We start from the raw sequence: 23288 nt of genomic DNA, 5'->3' as shown, positions 1-23288 counted from the left end.
TTTAGATACATATTTCCTAAATGTTCTGGTCCTTTTAATCATGATCATTATCAGAAAGCATCCCCGGAAAATATTTTACATGTCTCATATCCTGTACAATTTTATCAAGCCATTGTTCTCTTCTACATCTGTCAGTATTACCTGTTCTTCACTTTTTTCTTCAGAAATGTATGCTATCCATCTCATTTAGAAATGCAGTAGCCCTTTGAAAATAAATAGTGTAGTAAAAGGTCATAACATTATGTACCTTATAATAGATAACTATATTAGTTTTACACTTTTTTCAATCTCATGATATTTCGAGCTCTTGATTTTTACTTTGGAATATTTTCATCCAGAATTTGATATTTCTTTTTTTTTAAGAAAACCTACCTACTTCTTAAATGTCTTAAATGCATATTTCCTGTATATATATATATATATATATATATTTTTTTTTTAATCATTTGCTGTGCGGAAATGAGTAAGTTCTATTAGGCTTTGTTATTGCATTGAATTCAGTCATTAAATATTTAAATCTGTTTAGTTACTCAACAATTCAATCACTCCATAAAATTTTTAGTATTAAATATTGAATGTTAAAAATGCATATTTGGGTACTTTTGTTCATGGACTGTCCGTAGGATGTCGGGAGAAGTCAGTATCAGACGCTAATTTTCCATGAAACAGCAGTTTGTAAGATAATAGATAACAACTGGTTGAGTGTTAGATAGAAGGTAAAATTTGTAATCTTTTTTGAAAAAAACCAGTAGTTTGGTTGCAACAAAGATATTTTTGTGCACACTTGGATAAAAAGTGGCTGTGTTGGCGAAGAATTAGTGGCACTCGTTAAATGTCCATACACCTGAAAATGACAACAGATCTATCTCTCTTTACACATTGATTGGTTCAGGCAAGAGAGAGCCAATCTACACACTGCAAATGATATTCTTGATTTCCTGTTTGAGATATGTAGTGTGATTTCACATCAGTGTAATGAATGTTACAAATAATGGGAGGCAGGAGCCCATTATTTGTAACATTCAGATTTAATAGGATTGTTTGAAAAATAAGGTATTTACGAGGAATTCTGCAAATATAGGGTGACTCAAGACTGTTTTCAGGCAGTTTTGCTATGCAATTTAAAAGAGGTGTTCCAGAGGGTTGTGACGAATGGGAATGTTCACTTGCAAAGAGGCTGTTTTAAAAAAATGTTTACACATTGAAATACATTCTGTGATAAACACACTTTCTGTGCTCAGACAAGTACAGCACAAAGTCTGAGATGCGGTCTCGTCGGGACCTCGGCAATCCCAGATTTAGGATTTTCCTGGATATTAGATCGTCAGTTTAAATCTAGTAAGATGGCACATAGAAATTATAAAATTAAAAATATGAAATCGGGATTATGAAATAATGAAGCATTTATGATCTAAAGAGTATCAAAATTTACAAAAAAAATCTTAATATTTCTGTCAATGTAAGTTGTTTTGTTTTTTGTGCTGATACTTTTTGTATAGTTCTTTCTATAAACAGACATGGTTTCTTGATCAGTTGCAGAGTTCCATTTTTTAAGTCCTAGAATTGCTGTGTCAAGAATTCCGACTAACATGTCAATCGAAATTTTTTCGTTTTCAATAACTTTTGTCACTTTCTTCACTATTGGGAGTGGTATTTTCAGGATCTAGAACCATGCTAAAGATTTCGAAGTCTGTTTATTGATGACTGGGCTTGTTATTGCAATGAAAATCTTCTGTTATAACATCTTCATTTATTATCACTTCTCCACATTTCTTTACAAAATCCATTAAGTGGAAAATTTCACCTTCGGTTTGCGATATCCACAAATTTTCAAATTCGCGGCTTTCATCTTCCTCACCCTTACCATGAAATATGGTAGCTGGACATAAATTATGCCAAGCATTTTTTTAAATATATGGAAAAACATCCTCTCACGATCTTGGGATGCTCCACCCAGCAGATTTTATACTAAAATATTTCAAAAATTTTTTAACAGTCTTCAAATTTGAATTCAAATGTTGCTGAGCTTCAGGTATGAAATGATTTTCAAACCAATCATTCATTAACACTTGTGTCATCCATGCTATTTTATTTGCACGATATATAATGGGGACATCTTTACTCCTTTAAATCGTGAGGTCATGTATTTTTCTGATTTTGAAACGTTCATACTTGTGCATACCTGCAGCATTTGCACATGCCAAAATTGTTAGTCTCGCTTTGAAATCTTTGACACCAGCTGGAGCTTTTTCTGTCGATGTTGCCAAGGTGTTTCACGATACATATTGCCATAAAAGACAAGTTTCATCAGCATTCTCAGTTTGTTCTGGAGATGACTTTTCACTGTTAATAAGTTCAGTGAATTCATCTGCAAATAGTTCATCAGCCTCAGTTTTAGCTGAAGCTTTTTCAACTAAAATTTTCAATTGCATACCACGTCGATTTTAAAATTTGTTTTAACCAGTTTATCAAATATGTGCACTTAGTTTTTAAGTTCATTTCTTTATGAAATATTTTGGCTTGAGCCATTAGCATTGGACACATCTATGGCAAGTCCTCACTATGATACTGTCTGACGCATTCAATCATCACTTTGTCATGACCATCATTTTTAGCATAACAAATAATATTTTCATTATTCATTGTGAGTGGAGTGTCTGAATCCACAAAAAATTCAATAAGTTCCTTTTTTTTGTTTGTTTGTTTCTTTATGTCATATACAGTTGACTTTCTAATGCCATACTCCTTGCGTAATTTTGAGACGGATATACCCTTATTCATTTTTTGCAGCATTTGTACTTTTTGTTTAATGGACATTGAAACATGATTTTTTGTAGATCCTGTTGCAGCTTCAGAATTAGAAAAAACTCTTTTTGACATAATCGAAAGTTTCAAAGTTTAATTTTCATAAAATTGTTGTAATAATGATAACCTGCAAAAAATAATAAGCTGGATCAAATCAGAAACTTAAGGAATATTATAGTGTGTTATATTAACTGAAATTCCTTGGTATCAGTAAAGTATAATTTTAGCCTAGCTTAATAGCATCTGCTATACATTATTGGCTATGTATCATGAGATTGGCGATGAAAGACAAGTTGTTCCTCTATCCCCTGCTTCTATTGTGTATGGAGACAATTAATCTTCATTTAGTTTAGTTATTTCTTATACTTATGTCTATTCCTTGAACATGCTTATCTGAGTCCTGAATAAATAAATTCTCACACATACTTGAGCTTAATGAAGGCTGGCACTAGATATCTTACTTTCTGATGCAGTCTCTTCATGTCCTAAATTCTGCTACCAAGTGCCTCTCTAAGTTCTAAATTTTTACTACTCTTAAATTTTGGATCCCAGTGCTTTCTCTAAATTCTAAAAATTTTGTCATCCTTTAATTTTGTTGCTCGGTGCTTCTCTAAATTCCAAACATTTTGTCTTCCCTCTATTTTGCTGCCCAATGCAGCCATACGAGCTCTGGCAGCGGTTCTGAGTTTATGTGAATAACAAATCAATTATTCTTAATTCATATAACACTAAATGTAATATTTTGGCTTATTGAGTATCATTAACAAAATTTATTTTTAGCATAATGGAAAGAAAAGTTTTTTAAACTTTTCCTCATCAACATTTCTCAGTGCATTTTAACTTAAATTTGCAATTATCATTAAGCTTAATATCAACATAAAAGGCTATTATACTCTTTGCTATTTAATTACTAATATAAAAAAAAAACTGTTCAAGCATCACTGCATGAGTCAATTACTCAAGTTGTCATGTGTTGATAAACATGGCCTGATGAAAGCAAAATACTGGGGAAGCCAAAAATTTGTTAAAACTTTAAAAATTCATAAAAAAAGGAAGAAATTGCAATAAAGAGGTGCTGTTTGCATGAAAGGTTTCATAAGGATGTCAGATTTCTTTTTTAGGGGAAAAAATTTAGTTTCAAATGTTAACAGTAGAGGTTGTTGATGACCCAAAACACAATGAACAGGACAATAGTATGCTCCATTCATTTATTCTTTCAATAACAATTGTTCAACATGAACTCCAGAATATTGTACGACACAACTAAGGCATCTCACAATGCCCGTTATAGCTTAATGCAGCATGTTGGAATAAACAGCAAAAACCTTACGACAGATAGAATCTTTGAGTTTGGCCGATGTTGAAGGGAACGAAGGGTACATAAGTGAATTCAAATAGCCCCACAACCCGAAGTCGACCAGAGTGAGTTTGGATGATTGTGGAAGCCTAGCGATCTTGCCACGCTGACTGATCACTGTCTTCATCAGAGGTACTCGATAGGAATTGTTTTACTGGATTGGCATAGTGTGGCGGTTGGCCATCCTGCATAAAGTTTATTACAGATAACACACCTCTTTGATTTAATGCGGGCATGACTTTGTCATGCAAAAGAGTGAGATAATGATTGACAGTTACTGTGCACGTTTTCCAGCCAGATGCGAGACGCCGTTCTTGAACGAAAAATGGTCCGACAATGAAAGATGAGGTGAAGCCACACCAGACTGTCAACTTGGCTGGTGTATTGATGAAGATTTGAAGTCCGCCATATATGAGTGTTCTGGCTGTTGACATCTCCGTGTAGTGTGGAGTGCGCCTCATCCATCCAAAAAACGTTGAACAACCACTGAGAGTTGATTTCAATTCTTGCCGTAGCCCACTTGGCAAATGAATCATAGCTGTCTCCTGGTGGTAACTCCTGCTGTGATTGCAATTAATAGGAATAGAGATGCAATATCCTGGGTAGGATACACTGAATTGATGAGTGAGGAACATCCAGTATCCTTCTAGCTATGCGAGCACTGCTACTCCCTGTGGATGATTCGACTGCTGGCCTTTTGCCAACAAGGGTTTTCCACTTTGTGGCCGATCCACCAAACAGCCAGTTTCTTCAGACCGTTTGACAAGCTTCAGTATTCTAGAACATGGTGTAAGACCATTCTTTGTCTTCAGTCCTTTTCACCGTGTGAAATTTTCACAACACAACAGTTGTTTACTCTTCGTTCAAACAGAACAACTTTACCAACAACACTCGCTCGGGTAATGATAACATTTTGAAAGCGAAAGAGAAATTCTCGGGTCATCATGTTTTTTTTATTGCAAGATTCATTTGCATTATTCTGCTCACATGCCAGTGACCTCTGCCGGCGACATTTTTAACTAAAATTTTTTTTGCTGTTAAAAAAAATTCAAACTTCCTTGTGAGTTCTTTCTTTCAAACCGCATTTCTTTATCATAATTTCTTCCCTTTTGTGAATTTTTAAAGTTTTAATGAACTTTTGGCTCATCCTGTATAATAAATAATTAATGATTCGCCAGGTTGGTGTTAGGGATATAAAGTATCAGTAGATATAAAATCAATAATGTATCTATGTAGAATATTTAGGTTTGAGATGTATGTGAAGCTACAAAGTAAAATTGTTAATCACACAAATTTATGCTAAAATGATGGTTTCTTCAGAAACAAGGTTTTTTTTATTTACAGGACTCTTCACGTGTTTTATTATGGGGGGGAAGATCAAATGTGCACGCATAAAGCATACGGGGGAAAAAAGAGAGGTTTTTGGTAGCTTTGAGGCCCATATTTTAGATCATTCCGGATATTGGACATCTGGATCTCAGACTTTGCACTGTATTAGTAGGTATAATTTTTCGATGATTAATGAAAGTGTAATAATGAAAGCAAATGCTAAGACATTTTGTACTCCAGTCATTCTCTCTATGTATGCACATATATAAGGTAAGATTTAAACTCAAATTACTTGAATTTCATCAAAAGCTGTGCAATTACAGACTATGAAATAAAGGATCCATACTTTCCCCCCTGCATGTTTATTCTATTTTTGATTTTTGTTTTATTCTTCTAACATAAGTATATTATTCAAGACATAAATCTAAACTCATGGCATTTATTAAAGGGTATGAAAATTATTTCAGTATGTATGTACATATATGTGTATGTATATACAGGGTACTCAGAAAATATCTGGCCAAATTTTGAAGTGGTAGAGGAGACCAAAATAAGCATTTTTTGTTGTAGAATGTATGTCCAGAAATGATGTATTCAAACACTGGTAGATGGCAATTTGCGTGAAAGACCGAAATTGGAGAATGTCGACTTTCACCGGAGAGTATCAACATTCACCAAAAAACGTCGGTGAAAGAGCGAATATTTCACTACATTCTTGTATATTCAGACCCTCACCGGTGTATGTCAACAATCACAGATATGCTCTGGCGAAAGTCGAAAAGAGAGGTCATAAAGTGCCATAATAGTTTAAGTTGTTGCAATAAATAAGATTTGAATCACATAATGTAGTAAGTTTTTTATTACTGTTATTTTATTTTCTCATTTAGAACGTAATGTATAATTAAGTAAGTTTTTATCTTCTTTTATTTTCCTTTCTCATTTTGAATGTACTGTGTGTTTTAGGTTCTCATGTTTTTAAGTTCTTATTTCAAGTCTCAAGTGCGTTTATTCGCGACTGAATTACGGAGAAGAAAATATAATATTCTTATATGTTCAACATTCACCATTAGTACATGGTGAATGTCGACATTGACCGGTGTAAGTCAGAAATAAAAGTATTTGGAAAATATTTCGGACATACACCAAGAGACTATGTGAATGTTGACATTCACCGGTGAAAGTCGACATTCTCCAGATTTCGGTGTTTCACCATAACATATATATAAATAACTAATGAAACTTTGTAATTTTGCACTTAAAAAGCCTAAAATGCGCACTAAAGCTGCTAAGTAAGTAAATATGAATTCCTTCTTTCCCAATGGTGGGCCCAAACCGTCCACAGACTTTGGCCACTACTAAGGTGAAAAGTGGTGGTCTTTTTAGTATGGAGGTACCTAATAGGTGGGCCACCTTTGCCTCCTATGAAGGGATGGACAAATACAATTATGCCTTCTCCGGGATTCGAACACAGGCCCTTTGATATCGCTGTTGGCTTCCCTAAGCAATATACTGTCTGGGCGGTCCAAATATGAATGTATTTATAAGTAGTTTTTGGATTATCTCATAGGAAAAGAAATTGTGAATGTTGATGAAATAGTTATGTTAAAATTAATAAATGTCAATTTTTGTTAAAAGAATCATTAAAGAATTAATTCAAGAATAGTCTGTGGAAAGAAAATAATTCATTAAAAGTAATATTTGGTCAGAATTAAAATATGAGCCTATTTTATAAAAATGCAGGAAACAAAAATTGAAACAGTTATTGCTGTTAATGAGAAATTAATTGCCTTTTCAAGGGGAACAAATCAGTTTCTAATTAAATCACAATAAATAATAAGTGAATAAGTAAGTACCGTAATTTCCGGAAGAAACGCCGCGGCGTTTACGTGTTTAAAACTTAAATTTTCAGCGGGTGCAGCGTTTTTACCCATGCGGCGTTTAGGTGCACTAAAAATAAAATATTTCCTATGATGGTCATTGTACATAGTTTGGATGGCCTTGTCATTGTGCATAGACTAGTGCTGTTCCCACACAAAAGACCACTCAGTTGCTTTTTGCGAACGTTATTTTGTTTACATTCTTTCCCTTGAATGGACCTACATGCCTTATTCACCTTAAATGAGATCTCAGAACAATAACATTCTTCCCCCTTTCAAATCAACATTCTCATCAGTTTGAATAGTCTCTCTCCTTTGCCATTCGATGAATCTTCCAGGACCCATCCTCTCCCCACCCCTGCCTTTTCTGCAATTTTTTTCAAAGGCGGACATGACTCCACCTGCCTCGCAATAACGAACTCTCACGTATTTCCCCTTCAGCATGAATGGATGCATTCTGCCAAATACAGATCCCATCAGTTTGGGTACAAGTACGATAGTTTTTAAGTAAGAAGGGAGCGGAAATTTTTTTAAAATGTCTCTAAACGGCACAGAAGCTATACATTTCTTACCTTTAATTTATTTTTGAGTTATGGTTTCATTTCATGCATTTTTCTTAACTGGTATGTCATATATCAGGACTTAGGTTAAGTTTTTGCATCTATACGGCCCACGACGATGTCGCGTGCAATTTAATCTATTGCGGCTGTACGCTGATGCAGCATTTCTGTGTAATTTAAATTTTTTTCCCACCATTTTTCTCAAGTGCGGCGTTTACGCTGATGCGGCCTTTCTTCCGGAAATTACAGTAAGTTGTTTCATCAACTTACTATGCAAGAACGAATGATAAAAACCAAATTGCATTGAAAATTAAAGAAACTAAAAATATTGAAAAAATATTTCCTAGTTTGAATCAAGAATAAAACTTAATTAAAGATTAAAATATTCTTGCAGGAAAAAAAAAAAAAAAAAAAACCATTCCCCGACGCTTTCGCTGTTTTTCCATAATTAAAATAATTTCAAACAAAAGTTGGAAAAAGAATTAAACAACTGAAAAGCAAAAGAAATGTAAAAGGGGAAATAAAAAATAATAAGAAATATTAATAAACCAAAAATTTTTTTTTATTAAAATAAAAATGATAGTCTTTTATATTAACAAAAATAATACAGGAAGATGGCCAGAAATGAATTAAATTTAACTTCCATGTTCACTAAATTTAAGGAACAGCAAAATAGCACTATAGTTCGATGCTTGCTGTATTGGAACGTTATTAGGGTTTGCTGTAACTTGGAAGTTAAGTGAGGGTGGTGCTGGAGAAATGTGAGTATAAAAAAAGTAGCTTGGTAGAGGCTATTTTAGGTAGGCGAGAAAAATTAAAGAGTATTCAGGCTATCGTAAATGTTGGTGAGAAAAGTCTTGCTTAAGCGTGGCTTCAAACAGTAAAAAACAAATTAAACTAACTTCTTTCTTTGTAAAGATTTAGAAAAGTAGAAAATCTTCACTTGTATTAGGTTTCAAACAAGTCATAGAAAAAGAAATTGGCCCATTTAGTTAATAAAAGTAAAGAAGCCAGAATAGAAACTAGTATATTACATTGTTTACAATAATTACTGAAATTTACAAATCTTTTAACTGATAGTCATCCAATATTATTTGCCAAGATGGTTTAGGGTAATATTATCGTTTCCTTACCAGTAAAAAGACTATATTGAATGTTTAACACCCTCTTTCTTAATACAAAAATTAATTTATTAGGTACCTGATTATTTTTTAATCTTAATTAGTAGTAGAATTTCATTTTGAATATATCAAGTGTATCTGTACAGAATTCCTTAATTTATTTATTTAACTAATTATTTATTGTATTACTAATAACTTTTTTGGAAATAAATCCAATTAATTACACTCTTTTGGAAAAAAAAAAAAAAAAAAAAAAAAAAAGAAAGAAAAATCAAAGCACCAGGAAGGAAGTGGTTGTTTTTGATGAAATTGAGTATGTGTATAGCTCATACACAGATAATAAAATGATTAAAAAATCAAGATCATAGTACCTGTTCATGGCTCTCAATCACCCATTGAGTGTTCAAATTAGTAGTTGGTCGAATCGCCCCTGGCGGCAATGCATGCTTGAATTCGTCGAGGCAAGGAGTGGTAGAGGTTCCTAATGTCATCCTGCGACACGTTCTGCGTGGCATTCATCAGTTGTAGCTCCGTATCTGCAATATTTTATGGTGCCCGAATCTGGCAGCCTACCTTGTCCCAGACATGCTCAATTGGTGAAAGTTCTGGTAACCTTGCTGACCCAGGAAAAGTGTAAACCGCACGGAGACAGTCAAGAGATACGCGAGCGGTATGTGGCTTTGCATTATCTTGTTGGAAAATAGCCCCAGGATGACATGCCGTGAAGGGTAATGTAACCGGCCACAGGATGGTATCAACACATCGTTGAACTGTTAAAGATGTACGGAGGATGACCTGCTGTCATAAGAAATAGTGCCCCACACCATCACACCAGGGGTTATGGCTGTATGCCTTTGTAAAACAAAGGCTGATTGAAACCGCTGGCCCCATCCTTTCCAGACACAAACACGGTGGTCATTTGCTTCAAGAGTGAAGTGGGACTCATCACTGAACACTATACCATGCCAGTTTGATGGCAGCCATGATGACTGCGAGACCACTCCAGACGACTCCGCCGATGTTTCGGGGGTCAAAGGCAAACTTATTAAAGGCCTCTGTGAGCATAACCTCATCTCGGACAAGCGCCATGTGATGGCGGATGGTACCACAGGAGGTAAAGGCGTGGCTGTAGTGTGTTGAATACTCGACAATGATACCATTGGGGCGGTTTGGGCCTGGCAAACAATCATCCTATCTTGCCTCACATTTGTGATCCTTGGCCTGCACAGCAGTGTCTGCATGTTGCAGGTGGTGGCCTATTGCTTGGTATGACCATCTAGCTTCATGCAACCCTACAATGCAACCACATTCAAAGTTGCTTAGTTGTCTGTAAGGTCTTCGATATCATCGTAATGGCATCTTTAGTTGCTTCTTTACGGAATTACAATGTCAGCAACAAAAAAAGATAAATTTTCTGCCTCTGTTACTGGTTTTATACTTTGCGAATTTCACATTAGAAATGCGCGCTATGATCACAGTTCCTGTTGATTTCCCTTGAAATTTTGATCATTTGCATGCTCAATCAAGATGTTTTTGCATACCAAATTTCGTCACGATTGCAAAAGAGTGTATTTTTTAATAGTAAAACGAAAGCTACAAGTTTTATCAAAGAGTTGAATTTGAGTATAATTTACTGTTTGAAGATCTAGATAGTTGACAACATTTTGGGAGAAATCATTGTTATGAAATATTAGGCAATCTGGCTAAGATTCAAAATTTTCTATTTTTTTAAAATTATTAAAAGTAATCAGATTATTTATGCATCTGTAAGTATTATTTTAGAAAATTAAATCCTCTTGTTTTGAAGGTTTTTGGAATGTAAATTCTTAGTACTTTTCCATTTTACCGGGACAAATATCGCCAAGCAAACTTTATTGATGGCAGCACACTGTATACACATAAAATTTCTTTAACAAATGTTCTGAGAATTTTTTTCTTAGATGGCATAAACATTTTAATATCGTTTAAAATTTTTTCAAATGGGTCTTTTGTTTGCCTTCTCCACATAAATACTGCAAGATAGCTTTCCAGATAATGATGTACCATTCCTCTGTGTTTCTTATTTTGCCATTTGACGTTACTCCACAGCCTTTTTATTTTTTTAAGTGCGTTCCAGTTTCTGAATCAACAAAATTGTATTTAATGGTTTGCTTCGAAACTTTCCTCTTCCATTTTTTCAGTGCAGTATGATTCCCATGAATTGGAGTTTGTTCATGGCAAACTTCATGAAAGATCTACTGTTGGGGTAGAATCTGTCCCACACTGTTTTTGCACTTCGTGAGCATACTTTCATCCACTTAGGCAATCATACCAGGTCTTCCTATTTTCTGTTGTTGACATTTAAGCAAAGAATCCGCACAAATCTCGCACATGTAGTTATTTCAATCTACAACTGTTCATGACTGATTTCCAACTGCTATTCACACCATTTAACTGAAGTTCATTCTTCACTCTAACCATAACCTCACACACTTCTTCAAAAAACTTAATTTTATGACTCAAACCATGTGCCTTTCCGGATATTTCTTTTACTACAACAAGCTGAATGGTTACAGCGCCACTGAATTTCGTTCTCGAAGTACAATTTAATTTTGTGATTATTATCAGAAGTAGCAATTTTAGGCAAAGTGTTGTTTGCTCTGATCTGGGCAAATTCGAAATTTTCATTGGTTTTTCCTCCTTTTTTTTAATGAAAAAGATGTGACTGATAAGAAATGACTGCAACTTGTTTTGAAAATGTGGCAGTGAAAGGTTACCAACAGGGATATTCTGTTTGCCGAAGGTTGTATCGTTTTTGGCGACTTTTATCGCATGCTCTAGCGAAATGGAAAATTACCAAATTCTTTAATTATAAAAAAAAAAAAAAAAAAAGTTTCAAAGACTAGCTGAGTGTGTATGCTTCCACATGTGTTCCTTTGATTTGTTTGGAGAACTGATTTTCAAATTTAATGAAGTTATTAAAGATAGTGCAATTAAGGAAGATGTTCCATTTATTAAAGACTAGTATTTTAAACGTAGTCAGAAAAAGTACTGGTACAGAAAGAAAAAGCTAGTGTAAATGTCTTCTAATGAAAGCAAAGTATACAAAGTCACAACAGCAGCAGTTTAGATTTTGAGAGCAGTCTGAAATAGGTTCTTTTAATCTCATTTACTGGCAAATATTACTAATTATTACTGAAATTTGTCAGTCTGATTAATTTAGCAGAATAGTCTGAAACATCAAACAAAAATGTCATGCAGTATGAAGTGCATTTAATTCCATATTTAACAATTTTATTATCAGCGAAATTTGGTCAGCGAAATAAAATGCTTTATGATACTGATTATTGTAATTTATAAGATACATTCATTATTTATTACATCAAACAAATTACATTACACACAAACACCTTAAAGGCAAAAATACTGCAAACAAATTACATTGCAAATACGACATTATTATTTTCTAACAAATAGGAAACTGCAAACAAATTACATTATAAATACATTATTATATTTAAAAAAATTTTTTAATAAACATGAAGAGTATGATTATGGTATGGTATTTAGAGTTAGAGTTTTTGACTTTTTATATGTGCAGCGATTTGTGTTATGCTTGCTTTTATAGTTGCAGTATTGAAATCCTCGATCACATAAATTATAGTCTTATGAGCACATTATATGACTTATTTAACTATCTGGAACTTTATTGACGGAAATAGAAGCTTTCGTGCAAACAGTAAAATCATTCCTTGTGTAGAGTTGTTTATAAGTTTTCATATTCCTCAGAAGTTATAATTAATAGCTATAAAATTCCATCTATCATCTAAGCTATCTGGCTTATTCATATCTACTTACAGCATTCTTATCTGAACAGTTTTTTTCTATACTCGCAGTTGGAAATTTTAACTTCAAAAGCCATAAAATATTTTTGGCTGGTTTATTTAGTGACTATTTAGCAGAGCTTCAAGCTTTTGGAATATTTTCTGAGACTTCATTATATACAAAAGAAGAGCTTTCCTTGCTCCCCCTCCCCACCAACTTTCCATTTCAACATCAATTTAGCTTTTTGCTTTTCTCTTTCTATTATCTGTCTTTTCTGTTTTAGAATTATGGTGTTCCTTTTCTGTGTGTTTTTTTATTTGACCTGCAGCAGTTATTACTTACCAGTTTTTCACTAAAACCGCCCAGTTCTACTTGCATATTAATTGCACCTACATCCTTATCATTGATTGAGATTACTATGCAAAGGTGGCCATCATTATTAAAATGGTTTTCTAATACAGCAAGTTCTTCTCTTGTGATTCCTGATAAAATATCAACTGTTAAGTAGGTTCTTAATATAACTTAAACCTTACAGCCAAATGTAGCCTCATATGGGCTATAATCTCTTCCAAAGTGATGTGCTGTATTTTTCACAAATTGAAAAAATTTTGTTCCTCCTGACTGTTGTATTGTTTGTTCAAGTGGTTAACAGCTTTTCAATATCTTGCATTGCCCTTTTTCAACTGAGACTTGAGATTAACTATATTTCAACTGAGCCTTGAGATTAACTATATCTTGGCTTTCCATGAATGATTGAGTTCATTCCAGAAACTTCTTCAATTTTGTTAGCAAATTCTCAACTAATATCACTGTGATTTGGTTTATTTAATTACGGCAAAGCACTGCAGGGCTATCTGCCTAAGGGAAGGACTTTCTAAGGGAAACTGGCTCATATACACATTACACATGAAGAAAAACATGAAAACGCACATGCAGCCAGGTTCGAACCTCAGGTCAAACTACCAACATTCAGAGATTTTACCTGTCAGCTACTGGCAGGCCCCAGTATCACTATGAAAGATGCATATTGCTCTAAATATTGTGAAGACATCCAATATATGATAAACAATATCCTGGGCTTGTTCTGTTTTTAGCACTCTTACTTGAATAAATTTCATTAAATAGTCTTGATAAATCTTTACAAACTTTCTCTGTTTGTGAATGCATGTCAGTGAGATCAGATTGATATCAAATTTAATTCACTTATTTCAATTGGATTAACAAGTTATTTTATGTTTTTTTTTAACAAGATTCACAAAGATTTAAATATATCATTGCAGTTTCAACTGTAATGCTCTCATACTTTGTCTTAACCTCTTTCATCATTGTGTTCTGCCCTCCATGGCCAGTTGCAATATGAATCTCATGAGTTATTTAAAAATTCTTCTTCATAAATGTATAAATAATCTGGTCTTTTATCATTTTTAAATGGAATTACAGAATGAGTTTTTCACATTACCAGTTCTTGTAATATTGTATCTTGATATCCTCTAGTGTTTTGCCACCTCACCAGTGGTTAAGTTGCAGAATGCTGTAGTTTTTCCTGACAAAGTAACTGACTGCATGATGGTTTTTGCCACGTGTGACACGAAAACAAGCCAGTTTTTCTCAGAAAGTTCTCTGCAAATGCTTCCCTCCCCTTAAGCTTCTCTCATCTTAGGCTTCTCTCCCTTTGTGTGCTTTGCCATATTCAGGCAACTTAACATCTGGGGATTTGCCAAAAGGCTTCTCTTTGCTTTCCTTAACTTTTGAAGGGGGAAAAAAAATGAAATGTACTCTTCTATTGTAAATACTAACTGATAATTTCCCCCTTTTTTTGTCCTAATGATGTGACAAAAATTATAGGCTTTGTGATTAAAGTATGACTATCTCCATCTAAAAGAGTCATCTCCATCTAAAAGAGTCAATTAACCAATTTTGTTTATCATACACTTGCATATTATTGAGATGCTAACATGGGAAAAACACATGCAAATTTCAAATTGAATATTTTGAAAATTATTAAATTTGTCATGCATTGTAGGAAAATAATAATAACAGCTGCTTCATGGATTGATTATAATTAATAATAATCAATTAATTACATTGACCATAACATATACATTTTACTTTTTAGCTATGAAATATTATGGTGCTTTCTGACTATCCACCCCTGCTGGTAACTAATTTTTTGCGAAGCTAAAATGTATAAGGCAACAGCCAATTTGGAAATATTGGTGCACTAAGAATTTTATAAAAAAAGTAATGAATCATTAAAATTAAAAAAAGCAAGAAATATTCATAATAAAACACTTATCTTTATACAGGGTGTTTATAAAGTCCCGGACCCATTTTGATGTTTAATAACTCATAAAATAATGAAGATATAAACAAACTTATGGGCATTTATATATAAACAAACTTATGGCATTGATGAAATAACTTGTATATTTTCATCTTTCTGGCATTGTTAATCGCCATAATATGCACATATGGGGATCTGAAAACCCCCATGAATACTGTGAAGGCATAAAGGGATTCCCCAAAGGTTAATGTGTGGCGTGGACTAATGCATGACTGAATCATTGGTCCTTTCTTTTTTACAGAAAAGACGGTCTCATCAGTCGTATACTTAGACATGTTGGAAAACTTCGTATTTCCACAACTAGAAGAGCTTCAGCCACATGTCTTTTTGCAACAAGATAGTGCACCACCTCATTGGGGTACCATCATTCATAGTTCTTTGAATGACCATTTTACAGGAAGATGGATTGGGCGAGGAGGTCCAATTCCTTGGCCACCCAGATCACCTGATATAACACCGTTGGACTTTTTCCTTTGGGGATTTGTAAAGGACAACGTTTGCAGGAGAAGAGTGTCAAACATTGATGACCTAAAAGCCAGAATTACAACTGCAATAGCCTTTGTGTATGCCGACATGCTTGCCGGTACCAGGCGTGAAATTAAATATCGACTTGATATTCTCCGTGCGATGAAGGGGGCACACGGGGAAGTTCATTGACAAGGGTCATGAAGCTTTTTGCATCTATCTAACCATTTATGTTATTAATTTTAATTTATCTTTATTATTATGAGTTATTAAACATCAAAATGGGTCCGGGACTTTATAAACACCCTGTACATTTTTTAAGAAATATTTATATGTATATTTGCTGTTATTCGTCCCATGCACACAGTAATCTGTTTTTGTTTGAAATGTCATCAGAGAATAGTACAGATTTGGGATTGAGCACCAAACTCTCACTGCACACACACCATTGTTCTAGCTATATACTCAGCAGTCTGTTTTTGTTTAAAATACATCAAAGAATTGCACCAATTCAATATTATGCTCAGACTTCGCATTGCTCATGCTGTCGTTCTCCCCATATAAATAGTAATCAGCTTTTGCTTGAGATCAGAGATTTACATATACTGCTCATGGCCTTATCACAATCATCCAAGAAGAGTTGATGTAATGCCATATTTCTGAAGAAATGCAATGCTTTCTTTTTCATAAGCCATCTAACCTTAGTGTCCCATTGTGATTAATTACAACAACAATAAAAAAGTATTCAATGCAAAAAACAAGCACTATTCACCTGTCGAATTTAGATGGTGGAAATGCATTTATACTGTAACATATGTTTGCTGCACACATGTCTAGGCTGTCACAAAAATACAGTTTTGCAACATCATGGGTTGCTGCATAACTATTTTAATAACCCAGTGCATTACTTCCAGAATAATTTTCAATGGGAGGATAGTTGGATTACCTTATTTATTGTTGTTATATTGTAAATGAATCTGTTATGCATTTTTTGTTGAATATTGTTGATTATTTGCAGTAAAATGTAATAAGTTATATTTCTATTTCACAGAATCCTCTACAAGAAGTGAAATTTAATACATCTTATAAATGTATTCCACCATTAGTAGAAACTGATAATAAAGATAATTGGTTTCATGAAGTGGAAGGCTGTGGAATTCAGTGCCAAAATCCATTTTTCACTGAGGAAGAGCATGATAACAATCATTTTCTAATCAAAATTTTTGCTGGAGCATGTTTTGCTATGGGACTTTTTGCTGTGGTAAGTGTGCACGTGACTTTATGAGTCTAATATAGTCAAAAGTCTTTAATCCGGACTCGTTGGGAGTTCACCGATTACGGATTATCGGTTTTTCCAGATTATAGATTATCAGTTTAAATCTGATAAGATGGCATGCAGAAATTATAAAATTAAAAATATGAAACCGTAATTTATGAAATAAAGAGCAATTATGATCTAATGGGTATCAAAATTTACAAAAGAAAAGCTTAATATTTATTTGTTTACTTTATTAAACATTTCTTTCAACGCGCGCATGTGTAAAGCATACATTACACATTGTCGAAATTAGAAAATTGCAACCAGAAAACTACTTGATGTGTATTCTAGATATTTATAATGACGAGGAATTTAATTTAAATCGTGTCAAAGAAGGAGTACATCGAGATGAAATACTACATTTAGTAAGGAATTATAAGTCGAATAAAATAAAACCATCTGCCCTGAAGATAAGGATAGCGCTGACAGATCAACTTCCAGTTCATTGCACGCCGCGACATCCCCCCCCTCGCAGAGCAGTGTGAAATTGATAAACAGATTTCGGAATGATTAGAGAAGCAAAGGATATGCCTTTATCTATTTTTTGCAGCAATTCCACTTTTTGTTTGATGGACTTCGAAACATGCTTTCGCTTTGTAGATCCTTTGGCAGCTCCAGAATCGGAAATTCTTTTTGACATAATCGAAAGTTCAAGCTTACTTTTATAAAATTGCTCTAACAGTCTGCCAAAAATAATATGCCGGATGCAATTAGAAGATTAAGGAACAACGCAATCTGCAACTGAAATAGATAATTAGATAATTTTATCTTAGCTTATACCATCCGTTATGCATTAAACGCGCATGCGTAAACACATTATGTGTTAACGCATGCGCAGAAAGTTTATAGCTTTGAGGTCCGGATTAAAGACTTTTGACTGTATATTATACTGTCAAATTTTGTTAAAAAAAATATAGTGAAAAATATTTTAATTTTCTTCTCAAATTTATATATCTGCCTCCTAAAATAAGAAAAAAAAAAAGTGAATACATTCTTAAGGCTGGAATTTATGTGTGTGTGTTTGTATATATATATATATATATATAAACATCTCTCTTTTTATATGTAAAGTTAAAAAATTATGTAAATCAAGAATGAGTTCTTTGGTACTCTAATTTGGCTTTGGTGTCTCAAGTTTTCTTAAAATCCAGTCACTTAACGGAACTAAAATTTTGGCCTGCAAATTTTTTACATATACTGCCAGAATGAATTTTTACATATACTTACATACTTAATCTGCCAGTTTGGCATCATCATTCTTACTTAAGTAAAAGACGAAACACCTTTGCATTAATTAATTATTGTTCATTGAACAGGAGTTCGTTTGTTCTCCTTGAAAAGTCAACTAATTTCCTATCAGTGATGATAATTACTTGACTTGGTTTATTAATTTTCTTTTTCAAAGTTCGAATTTTTGTTATTCATGATTTAAATTCAAAATCTTTTTCATGATTTAAATTCAAGTCCCCTTATAAGCTTTTCTTTCATGATTTACATTCAAGTTCCTTTAAAAAACAATTTTTGGAATTAAATTTCGTACTTCTGGGTTCCCTCATTTTGATACATTCTACTTAATTTATATTAGGAGATAATATAATCAATATTTCTTTAGTAAATAAATTAAAACTATAACTTATATATAAAAGCCCTGCAATTCTTCATTTTAATTTGTTTTCTCCTCTTTTTGTTCTGAAAGTAGAAATTGTTTATAATAACTTTCTGGACTGTGTCTTTTCAGGATGAATCCATTTCATGCATACTTATGTACTCATGTATTACAAATAGCTCTTATTCAATCAGACAATCCAATTAAAGAAACTTTTGACTTATTTTTCTGAATATGCAGTTACTTTCTCTCTTTTTTTGCTCTGCCTCTGCTCTTGTTTGATATGCATTGCTAGCCTCTTCTATCAATTGTCTGTTGTCTGAAAATGTAAGCTATACAAAATTATGAGGTGCATATTGAACCTATAATCATGTGTGATGAAAATATGTATCAAGAAGTAAGTGTCTTGTCTTCAGCCATGTCTATTTGTTTGTGAATGTCATCTTAAGTACCTATGGCCACATCTGTCTACATCTCTCTTTATTATGCATCATTCAAATTTACAGCTATTGCTCAATCATCAAGATATTTACATAACTTACTACCTATATATATGTAGAGAGAGAACAAGAAAGAGATATATTCCTTATTTCTTCAGTTTCTTAATTTCAGGGAAAAAAGAACAAAAAAATTAATAAAAACACATATTAATTGTTATAATGTTAAATATTTTCATGATCAATTTTGATTTATTAATAACACAGGGTTGCCACACTACCTGGAAAAGGTATGTAAGTCAGGAAATTCGAAAATTGACCAAAAAATTCAAGGAAAAGTCAGGGAATTTAAATATTTTAGTCAAAATCTAGAAAAGTCAGGGAATTTCATACGGCGATCCCCCCCCAAAATAGGCGAGTTTCACGCCGACGTTGGAAATAATCACTTTATTGTATCGTGTGAGCGTCGTTCGGGCAGCTGGCAAAGAGCTAATTTTCGCAGCTCCAGATTGTCTTTTAGAAAGGCAAAACAAGTTTTCAGTAAGCTCGAGAATCGCATGCGCATGTGCAGTGCATGTTGAACTAAACAAAATACTTATTCTCGTATAAAACAAAATCGGGTTAATACTAATATGCGGTACTATGGGAGTTAAAATCAAAGAATATGTATTGTTAAAAAGTAAGATTTCTCTGCAACAGGAGTGGCTTCGTTCCAGCATAGAGGGAAACAGCTGCGTATGCGTGAAATATCTGTCGCCAAAGCTCGAAGCCGGTGTCGAAGGTCACTTTATCAAGAGTTCATAAAATGAATATCGTTTAAATTTTTTTCAAACAAAAGAAAATGTTTTTAGCGCTAGTAAATTAATTAATGGATTAGTTATTTTGAGAAAAAAACTATGAAAATCCGTGTTTAAATAATTGCGAAATATCAAAGAAGAAACGTTTAGTCAAAGAATGTTTCTATTTAACACGTGGCTCACCAGCGGCCGAGCGGTAAAGTCACTGAACACTGGTAGTTCGGTCCGAGTTTCGAATCCTGCTAACGGGCTGACTGCATGGGCATTTTCGTGGTTTTCCCCATGTGTAATGTGTATACGAACCAGTTTCCCTAAGAAAGTCCTCCATGAAGGCATCCCTTCCCTTAGGCAGATAGCCCTAGTATGCTTTGCTATTATTAAATGAACCAATCTTAACATGTGTTCCTCAATTTCCTGTACACATCGCAAAGGGGGAAATTCTGGCTGCCAGGTTCCGTCTCCAAATCTCTAGGCAAATTTTTCCTCCGCTTTCTAGCGGCGTATAATAGCATTACGTCTATGGAACCTTTCCTTCTTTACATAGACGTTCTTTGGTTAGGTTTTTTGTTTCCATGTATTCTGTTTTAACTTCCATGTATGGTACCCACTGGATTTGGCGACATTTTGATGAGCAGTAAACGTGTTATTTTGGTGTTGGCAACAATTTTCAAAATCGTTCCAAGGCCTTACTGTATATTAAGATTTTACCACAAAATCTTGTAAACCTTTTTTTTTTCTTTCTTTTTAATAATTGCCTTATTTGTCATTTTGCAATAAAATAAAAAATACTAATCTAGGCTAACTATTAAATATAAGTAACTATATTCGCTAAAATATCATTGATTATTCTAATTCAATTTTTAATTATCTTTATTTTTATGTTATTCATGTCATTTAATGTTGCTTCTTCCCTCTAAATTTGTTTATTATTAGTAAACAATACTTTCAGATTTCAGGAAATTTTCTCTGGCATAATCTTGAAATTAATTCTAGCAGTAGTAGCATACCATCATGAAATTTAATGCACATATTTTTTGCTTATGTATGCTGCTAAATAAATGTAAAATATCTGAATTTATTTAAAAATATCATTAAATATGTTTCTTTCGTTTAGCTGCAAAATGTCTGCAAAAAATGATTTTTTAAAATCCAGATTGGGCAGATTCTAATCTCAATCTTCAGTGGAGAAAACAATTCCTTTTATAGTTAAAATAGTAATCCTTTGAGGATTAATTATATATATAAGTCATATGTAATTGTCAAATTTTTGTGTTTTCAAGTAATACCATAATTAATTAACCTCTTAGCACAGCCAAAATGCATTACGCGGATAAACTGGAATTTTCTTAAAATATACCTGGAAAACCTGGAAAAGTCATTGAATTTCATTCTCCTGTTTGAGTGGCAACCCTGATAACAGTAATATTTCTGTTTTAAATTAACAATTTGGAAAAATTTATTACTTTGGACTACCCTGATATACTATATATATATATACACACACACACACATGTATATACACACGTATATATATATATGCTATGTACAGAGGGTGTTCACACATTTTTGTAACGATTTTGATTTTCTCCATGAATTTAAATATTAATTTTTATCCAAACAGTCTTCACTATATTAAGTGAAACTGCCATCTACATGTTAATGAAGCAAAAGTAAGCATGTGAAGATTAAGATTGTCACTGATGGCCATATTTAATTTTATTTCTTTGCTATTGGTATAGTAAAAGTTTTAGTGCTATTATTATTGGACAAAAGACCCGTTTCACTTTTTCATTAAGTAAGTACACTGCCCAAAAAAAAAAAAAAAAAAAAAATGGGGGGACAGCTCTATGTCTCCCGTTCTACTGAGCCTATTGACAAAATTTTCAGCTTGTGTTTTTCATGTCCTGAAAGCATGACTTAGGATATGTATTAGATTTATGTATAGCATTGTTCTAATATAGGTATTTTGACACAAAATCGGACTTTTTCTGAAATGGCATGCCAATTTTTTTTCCATATTTCAGTTCTGCAACTCAAATTCTGCCAAACTGCCAAGTTGTATAAAAATCACACAAGTAGTTCTTAAAAAATTAACTCTCAAAATTTTAGCTCCTTGATGTTAATTGAATTTGATATACATTTATTAATATCTCTGTTTTTTATTAAACTTACTTGATTCCTTCTTTCGCATTTTCAAATTTAAGTTCATTCCAAATAAAATTCATTTTTTTTATGATTTTATTTAAAATTTATATATTTATATAATGTAATAAATATTTTTATATAATAAAACATTTTATATAATTTTTATAAATTTTTTGAAAAAATTTTTGAATTATAATCTATGAAATTTTTACCATCATCTTGAAGTAGATGTATTTCTAAGCATATCTGCAAAAAATTAAAGTTTTATTCAAAATTCCTTAGGATATACATGAATTTATATATTGGCACATTTTGATATTTGGCATATTTGTTATAAGCGATAATAACATAAATGTGGTTTACACACTTTAATAATGTTATTTAAAAGCATGAACGATGACTTTTTATTGCACTATGAAAAAAGAGAAAGTAGGTTGCTATAAATTAAGAAGTTTGTCAAGCGAATTATTCTTGGCACAAACTGAAAAATATGCACCAAGATACATTTTCAATGCACCAAATTTTACAAAATTTAATAATTAAACTTAATTTGAGTCGTAGAAGCGAAATATAGAAAAAACAATCCCATGCCATTTCAGAAAAGTCCGATTTTGTGTCAAAATACCATTATTAGAACAATGCTGTATATAAATCTAATACATATCCTAAGTTGTACTTTTGAGACATGAAAAATGCAATTTAAATTTCATCAATCAGCCCAGTAGAATGGGATACATAGAACTGTCCCTTTTTTTTTTTTTTTTTTTTTTTTTTTTAGCAGTGTACATATATCATCTGCATTATATAAGAATCAAATGACAAAGATTAATTTTATGATGATTCTCTTCAGAAAGATTTATGGTTCTTTCTGATTGTTCACACCCCCACAAGAAAGTCACAAAAAGTATTCAAGTAGTAAATATGTATGCCAGCAATTTGGTTGTTGCCAAAAATGTTTATGCGGCAACTCAAATATACACATCATATATCTTTTCATCTCTGGCATTACAGACCAACTGGTGTGTATTGCCAGAGTTGTACAAATGCTGAAATGGTTCATTTCTTTTGTCATTATGTTGTTTAAAGTAAAAACAGCTTGCTGTATACATGAGGAGAACAATAAAAAAAAGTTTTTTAGTACCATTATTTTTGCCCTTTTTAAATTTTATTGATTGATTGCTCTTGTGTAGAATTCTTAGTGCATCATCATTTTTAAAATATCTGTTGATTTTGCACGTCATTAATTACTTTTGGTGTGGTATGGATAATCAGAAATTGTCAGATTTGTAATAAGCATTTGCTGTTTTAGGATAGAAAGAGATG

General features: G+C 32.8%; 1 protein-coding gene across 2 annotated transcripts in view; it reads left to right on the top strand.

The window, feature by feature from the left end:
* smo (smoothened, frizzled class receptor) overlaps positions 1 to 23288 on the top strand; it is a 110355-nt gene that overhangs the window by 5274 nt on the left and 81793 nt on the right. For both annotated transcript variants that reach the window (XM_085819179.1, XM_085819180.1), the window contains exon 5: positions 16714 to 16923. In XM_085819179.1, the coding sequence (XP_085675305.1) occupies positions 16714 to 16923 (210 nt within the window). The remainder of the gene's footprint in view (positions 1 to 16713; positions 16924 to 23288) is intronic.

The sequence above is a fragment of the Stegodyphus dumicola genome, chromosome 6, assembly GCF_044657685.1.
Source record: "Stegodyphus dumicola isolate Sdum_Otavi_A_Nest chromosome 6, ASM4465768v1".
NCBI lineage: Eukaryota > Metazoa > Arthropoda > Arachnida > Araneae > Eresidae > Stegodyphus > Stegodyphus dumicola.
The sequence above is the reverse complement of the archived record's forward strand: the minus strand, read 5'-3'. Positions and strand labels throughout refer to the sequence as shown.